This window comes from Drosophila teissieri, chromosome 2R, assembly GCF_016746235.2.
Source record: "Drosophila teissieri strain GT53w chromosome 2R, Prin_Dtei_1.1, whole genome shotgun sequence".
Lineage (NCBI taxonomy): Eukaryota > Metazoa > Arthropoda > Insecta > Diptera > Drosophilidae > Drosophila > Drosophila teissieri.
The window spans coordinates 15,366,974-15,374,114 of NC_053030.1; the positions used below are offsets into that span (position 1 = coordinate 15,366,974).

The window sequence follows — 7,141 nt, forward strand, 5'->3', positions numbered from 1 at the left end:
AAAATGCTACAATGTGTTTATATGTTAAAAGGATGCTGATATATGGTTACATTGGGTACCAGAGATGAGTGCCTACTACAACATGGTTTTTATTAAATGGAATATTTAAAAAGAAAATACAAAAATATTTTCTAAAAATTAATCAAAATAAACTGTGGACTTATCGCGTTTTACAACGTGAAATTGATTAGGAAATCTTCAATGGATTTCCCCTCGATTACCCAAAGCTTTCTTTCCGCTTCACAAAGATCAACAAACACCTTGGGATGACTAAGTTCCATTCTAGCCAATAAATAAGTGTTGAGCTATAAAATCTATACTATACAGAAGCCAATGTAATCACAAACTTGAAATCCCATGTACATACATCGCCTGCACGTGAAATAGAATTTCTTTGTGATAAGGCAAGCATATAATGGGACTTCCCTTTATTGTATTCTTAACTTTATAAATATGGCGTACGACCGACGCTTGCTTTCATTACTAAACAGTCACTTCAGTCACGTACATCGCGTCCAGTTTTAAAATCAATTTTAAGTGTTCCGTAAATATGGGATCAGTTTCGGCAAAGCAGAGAAAAGTGCAACCGCAAAGGTGAGTGGATCCGTTTATAAATATTTCATTTCAATATATGCAGAAAGTCTAACATGTTAATTACATTCATTAGTCTGTTTAGTCATACGAAATTCAATTTTTGTTTAACGAGCCTATGAATACAAATATTTTTACAAACAACATATTTAAACCTAATAGTCGAGTAACAATTCATTAACGCCGCTGATTAAACCACGCAGTATCGCATCAGATATTGTCGTGCCTTCCACTTGTTACCATTGGCTCGGTAGATGAGGTGCAGGTTGAAGGCCACTTCATGCTGCAGACCAAGGGTAGATTCGTGCTCCGCAATTAGCGGATGCACGGGCACGGCCAGTGCCTTTTCATAGTACTCCACGGCCAGATGAAGGATGTTGGCCTGGTGATAGATACGTCCGATGTTGTAAAGAATCTCCTGCTGGGCGGCACAATCAGTTAACTCATGGCCGGCAGATCGTAACTCCTTGTAGCGCTGGCCAAAGGCCACGGCTTGTGCCACTGCAGCCGACTTGCGGAGCACCTTCTTCTGCAGCGACAATTGGTTAAAGGCAACGGCTATGCAGAGGGCCACCAGTGGATCGGGATTCTCGCGCAGAATAGGCATGTAGATGTTCAGAGCATACTTAAAGGATGCACAGTTGAGGTGATAGTGGCCCTGGAAGATTCGCATCGGTTTCGTATCCACCGGATGTCGTTGCATCAGGCGGCGCATATAGCGATAATAACGCACTTCGTCACCCTTTTGAATCATCAGCGATAGCATGTTCCACAGCGTTGTTTGGCTGGGCTGTTTGGCGATCAGCTCTCGCAGATAGGAGAAGGCTATTGCACAGTCGTCGTTGTAGTAGCAGGTCAGCACCATAATTCTCTCGATCTCGTGATGGTAGTAGGTAAATCGCTTTGTGGTCACCATAGCAAAGCAGATCTTCTCAGCGGCGCTGTGCATGCCATGCTTAAAAGCCGTACGCACCAGCTCCCGAAAGAGATCAAATTCATCCTTGACGGTCAGATCAGAGGTCTCGCTGGCGGCATTTTTGGCAGGATCCTTCAAGGAAATGGTTTTCCATTTGGCAAATACTTATTATTGTGTGCATTTCTCACCTGAAGATCCTGCTCCGCAGAGCTGTCAACCGCCTTGCTCCTCATTTGGATGATGGTCTTGAGGCTCTCCGAATTGTAAGCACTGCCTCCATTTGCGGCCGCCATCATCTCCTCGCGGTTGTACAGCTTGATGGAGTGCCGACTGAGCAGGGCATATCCCACATCCAAGAACTCCTCAATGCGCCCGATCTGTTGTAGCATCACACATCTCTCATAAAGCAATCGGGCAATCAGCGGCTGGCCCTCCGTCTCGCCCGGTTGCTCCAATGCTTGAACAGCCTCCTCGTGCCGGCCTTGCTGTTTTAGCAAAGCGGAGAGGGTGAACCGTGCGTCGTAGCAGAAGGGCGCCAATTGCACCACCTTCTCGTAGCTCTGAATGGCCTCGTTGGTTCGGTTCAGCTGGCGAAGACACTCGGCCTGACGCAGCCAGACAAAGGCCGGGCACTCTACGGTGTCGCCATCGGTTATGGGACTCATCAGCGCAATGGCTTCGGCGTACTTGTGCTCCTGCATCAGAGCCTCGGTGATGTCCATGTATAGCTCAACTCGATCCGCCGTCAGGGTGATGTGCTCTTGGACATTCTGGATAAGGTAGCCCAGCAGATGGTGAGCCCGCATGTGGATGAGACTGACGCAGAGTTTGGCCCGCAGCTCGGGGACATAGTCATCTGGGATCTCGCAGAAATATATTAGCTCCAGACTCTCTTCTTGGTCGTTCTCCAGCTCGAAGTTGGTGCGCTCCCGCAGGCACCGAAGAACCTTGGCATACTGTTTGTTCAGGATCAACAGTTCCAGGTAGATGTTGATATCCTCTAGGCTAAATCGCGCCCCACAAACACTGTACGCCCCCTCCATGGCCTCCAGGGCAAGCGAGTGCTTCTCCAGCACATGAAAGTACCGGGCCACGTTTTTGGCCGTATTCAGGCACATTTTCCACTCATCTGGCGGCATCAAGGGCAGCATTTTTAAGTATGTAAACATGGAGGCATTGGTTTCGCCCATTTTTTGCAGCAGCTGCGCCTTTCGCAGCCGGAGCTGGTACACTTTGGGCAGCATTTTGATGGCTTTTGTGTAGATAAGACGGGCACGCGCCAAGTTGCCCTGCTGCACCAGCAGATCAGACACCCGTATCCACATGTCCCGGTCCTGGGGATTCAAGTGGGCCGCCAATGTGGAGAAGTTTAGGAACTTGACCTCATCCCGGTTCTCATAGATCTCGGCCAGCGTGTAGAACGGTTCACTGGCCAGAGGATTCTGTCGGATGATCTCCATGCAGATGCGCTCTGCTGTTTCATAGCGGCCGTACACAAAGCTCAGGTTCGCCTCGCCCATCAGTCCTTGCAGGGCGGTGCTGAGTTGGCTTTTCCGAAAGCCACCTCCCCCAGAACGACCACCACTGGTCGACTGTTCCTGCGGCGGTTTCGCCTGCGCCGAAGTGCTCGGCTTCTCAACGCTGCTGGCCGCCTCACCGGACTCCCCATCATTGCCCTCCTCATCCTCGTCGCTGGCCTCTAGCTTGGTGCAAAAGTCCGGGAACTCAAGGCACTGGACACCCTGCACATAGCGTTTAATCAGCGCACCCTCCTCCTCGTCATCCGCGGAGGAGCAGCGCCGCTCGCCGTCACCGTCGCAGTCGATGATGTCCACCACACGCAACGGCTCCGTCTCCTGAAATTGCTCCAGCTCGTTCTCCGGCACATTGTTGCTGTCTATTTCCTCAATTAGAACCTCGTTCGAATCGGAATCGGCCATTTCCGCCGGCTCTATTTTGTAAACAAATGTCCGTATTAGCGATGGTACAAATCCAGTTATCGCTAGAACAATGCTGTCCAGCAGAGTTACTATCGCACGCATATATCGATGAATTCAGTGGCGCAAGCTTTGCGCCAATTTTTCCGCCTCTAGAAAACTAACGGAACTTGAAATCTCCGCGAAGTTGTTTTTCTCCGAAAAGCTGCGCAGTTTTCCGCGTTTTTGTTTCAATTTATGTGGTTTAATCTGTGTGACTTACTTTTAGCAACCCAACAATGCATGAAGTAGAGAATTTGGAATCGGTGAGTGTTTAAAGCAAAGAGCTAGTCAATAGGAGACTATACTTCTGGAGATTTCAGTTAGATCAGCAGCTATCAAGTATATCCCTATGCAATGAAGAAATTGCGTTCATGTTTCTATCGAAATACATGGCCATCGACAACGACAAAGCCAAACAATGTGATCTTCTGCAGGAACAACAGAAGTGAGTATTTGGTCCGTATGCACATACTAGATCACCAAACTGATGCTATTCCTCTCCAGACTTTTATCCCTGATGCGCAGTTTGCCACATTATCCGCCAAGTAAAGAAATGCTGCAGGCTCTGGCTACTGAATTCACAGACACAGATTTGACCGCAAATAATATGGTATTTCACGAGTTTCTGCATACCAAACGCTTGGAGTTTCACAATGCATGCTCCGTGATGCAAACACTGCTAACCATCGAGGATCTGTCCAACATGGAGCTGTACGCTCAACTTATCCAAGCAGATGTGTCTGTGCAGCGGGTCTCCAAGCTGAGATATAAAATTGCTCTCAAGAGCACCCGAGTGAATGCAGAGGACTTTGTTGCTCCCAATCTGGACGAAGTGGTGCTGGTGCCCATGTCCAGCCTGTTGGCATCTCCATTACCTAAACAGTTGGTGCTGGCCCTGCTTCCGCATGATCACGAAAATTTAAAACCGACCGATCCATTGTGCCGTCTTGTGGCCAGTGTGGAGCAGGTCAGCCGCACCACTGTTCACGTGCGCTTTACCCGTGGAAATTGCCCAAACGAAGCGGTTTTGGTAGGCCAGCGCTTCTGCGCCATAATCCGCTCCAAACGAACTCCAATGCGCTACATGTATCGCGCACTCCAGTTGCTCCAGGAGAGCCCCTTGGTGCGCCGCTACCTATTTCCGTTTCCCAGTTGGCTGACGCAGATGGTGTACACTTCCCAGAAGAACGGCGCCAGTTGGCCCAGTTGGATGGAAGCGAAGCCACCACAACAGCCACCTACTCCGACCTCACTCTCTCTTCTAAATACCACCATCTTTTCTAACGCTGAGCAGTTAGAGGCCGTACAACGTATTGTTGCGGGACCAAGTACTCAGGGCCCATACATCCTGTTCGGACCACCAGGTATTAATGATGATTTTGAAGCCTAAAAAGAGTGTACTTTCATTGTACCTCACCACCTTTCTTAAATTAAATAATTTTGCAGTTTTTTACATTCCACTTTAAAAGTCTTATTATTTCTCTATATATACAGGCACTGGCAAAACCACTACCATTGTGGAGGCCATTCTACAGCTGCGCCTTCAAAAACCACGAAGCCGTATCCTTGTAACCGCCGGTTCGAACTCGGCCTGCGACACAATCGCCCTGAAGCTTTGCGAGTATATTAAAAGCAACACCAGGCTTCAGGAGCACTTTGCCCGACAGGAGCTGCCAAAGCAGGATCACCAGTTGATCCGCGTGTACTCGCGCTCCATTTATCACAAGGGTCTTCAGTCCGTGCCGGCACTGCTGCTGAAGAATTCCAATTGCTCGAAGCGCACCTACGAGCATCTTGGAGTTTCACATATTCTGCAGTACGGCATAACTGTGGCCACGCTCTGCACGGTGGGTCGCTTGGTCACTGATAACCTCGGCAAGCACAACTTTTTCACCCACATTTTCATCGACGAGGCGGGCGCTGCCACTGAACCCGAGGCATTGATCGGCATAATGGGTATAAAGCAGACGGCGGATTGTCATGTGATTCTGTCCGGAGATCATAAGCAACTCTGCGCCGTGATAAAGAGTAATCGAGCTGCATCTCTGGGATTAAGCCAGTCTCTAATGGAAAGGCTCCTTCGATCCGATTTATACAAAGTTGACGGAAACGGAAACTACGATCGCACCCTGCAGACGCGTCTGCGTCGTAACTATCGATCCCATCCTCAGATTGTGGGCCTGTTTAATGAGCTCTACTATAACGGAGAGCTGATCCCTCAGGCTCGCGCTGTTGATGTGAATCTAGCCGCCAACTGGAGCGTTCTGCCCAATCCACAGTTCCCGATAATATTTCAGGCTACTCATGGAGTCACCAAACGGGAGCAGCACACCACTAGCTCTTACAATCATCTGGAGGCGGAAGTAACATGTTGGTATGTAAATCGCCTGATAAAAGATGGCCTGAAAAGCGGAAAGATAGTGAGACAGGAGGACATCGGCATTGTTGCGCCGTATACCGCTCAGGGTAAAGTAGTTACCAAGCTACTCCAAAGCCGGGGACTATCAAATGTGGAGGTTGGCAGCGTGGAGAGCTATCAGGGTCGCGAAAAGACCATAATCATAGCAAGTTTGGTTCGATCCTTTGCAAACATGGGATTCATGCGCAATCGTCGCCGTGTGAACGTTCTTTTGTCAAGAGCTAAGGCACTGCTGATCCTGGTTGGCAATCCCGTCACCCTTCGTCATCATCGGGACTTCCAGTTCATAATCAAGGAGTGCAAAAAACAAGGCACATATCTCTTCAAGAAGAAGGGTTCCGAGCAGATACCGCATATTCTGCCCGACACTGAGGAAGATGAATCCGATGAGGAGTCGAGCTGTGAGTCGGAGGACGAGGAGCTTACTCCTTGGTATGCCAGAATGCCACCGGACATTTGTGTGGCCATTGACCAAATCAAAGCGCAACTCAAGAAAGAACAGGACCAGTTCGCAGAATCTCTCTCGAAATCAGTGTCAAAAATGAAACTGCAGAACTTGTAAGACTTATGAATAAGCTGTAGGCTAAGTTGAAAATGACAGACTCCGAAAAGTTCAATGTAATAGTTCAAAGCATTATCGTGTCCATAAGATGAACCTCTAGAAGAGATGTAATGAAACCAAATCTAATTTATTGGATGCTCAGACAGCACCAAATATTCTAAGCTATGCCATCTGTAAACCTGAAGTTTTTGTTATGTTTTAATATAAGTTTCTGAAAACAATAATCGCTTTATGCAGTCATAGACTGAGTTACGAAGAATACCCAAGATATTCCATTTGGTGTCCTGCAAATGGAGAAAGGAAAACATTTTATTCAAGCTTTGTGTAAGAAATGGACCAATGAAATCCAAACGGATGTGTTCTCATGAATGTTAAGTCAAAATCGTTGTTTAAATTCCATTTTTTTTTAAATTCAACCAAATCGGTAATGCGAATCCGGATTTATCATATATATTTATATATATTTAAGCAGTGTCTATATAATTAGTAAAACGATTACAAAATACAAATACAATGGAGTTGCTGCGTTAGGTATTGAAAAAATGTTTAAAAATAGTTCTGCTCTTGTCGCGAAAGTTATTCCATTTTTTAACGCTCTATCCTTTAAATTTGTTCAGTCTTTGTTAATCAACAACTTTGTTAAAGTGTTTTTTTTTTTACTTTGAGTTGCGTTT

General features: G+C 47.2%; 2 protein-coding genes across 2 annotated transcripts; one reads left to right on the plus strand and one right to left on the minus strand.

Moving 5' to 3' along the window:
• Nucleotides 1-497: 497 nt before the first annotated feature.
• On the minus strand, nucleotides 498-3,549 carry LOC122614944 (general transcription factor 3C polypeptide 3). The gene is made up of 2 exons (XM_043789721.1): nucleotides 1,696-3,549; nucleotides 498-1,639 (listed from the first exon to the last, which is right to left on the minus strand). The coding sequence occupies exons 1-2, from the start codon at nucleotides 3,547-3,549 to the stop codon at nucleotides 782-784; spliced, it is 2,712 nt and encodes a 903-aa protein (XP_043645656.1). The 3' UTR covers nucleotides 498-781.
• A 39-nt stretch (nucleotides 3,550-3,588) lies between these two features.
• Nucleotides 3,589-7,121, plus strand: LOC122614945 (putative helicase MOV-10). Its single transcript, XM_043789722.1, has 4 exons — nucleotides 3,589-3,749; nucleotides 3,807-3,931; nucleotides 3,991-4,850; nucleotides 4,981-7,121. Exons 1-4 carry the CDS (start codon nucleotides 3,723-3,725, stop codon nucleotides 6,465-6,467), a joined length of 2,499 nt encoding a protein of 832 aa, XP_043645657.1. The 5' UTR covers nucleotides 3,589-3,722; the 3' UTR covers nucleotides 6,468-7,121.
• Nucleotides 7,122-7,141: the final 20 nt, after the last annotated feature.

Bases quoted from the DNA above. Each gene is read 5' to 3' on its own strand.
- LOC122614944 (XM_043789721.1), bottom strand. From the start codon at position 3,549: ATGCGTGCGATAGTAACTCTGCTGGACAGCATTGTTCTAGCGATAACT. The intron at 1,640-1,695 runs GTGAGAAATGCA...ATTTCCTTGAAG, and splicing joins CTGCGGAGCAGGATCTTCAG to GATCCTGCCAAAAATGCCGC.
- LOC122614945 (XM_043789722.1), top strand. From the start codon at position 3,723: ATGCATGAAGTAGAGAATTTGGAATCG. The intron at 3,750-3,806 runs GTGAGTGTTTAA...TGGAGATTTCAG, and splicing joins AAGTAGAGAATTTGGAATCG to TTAGATCAGCAGCTATCAAG. The intron at 3,932-3,990 runs GTGAGTATTTGG...ATTCCTCTCCAG, and splicing joins CTTCTGCAGGAACAACAGAA to ACTTTTATCCCTGATGCGCA.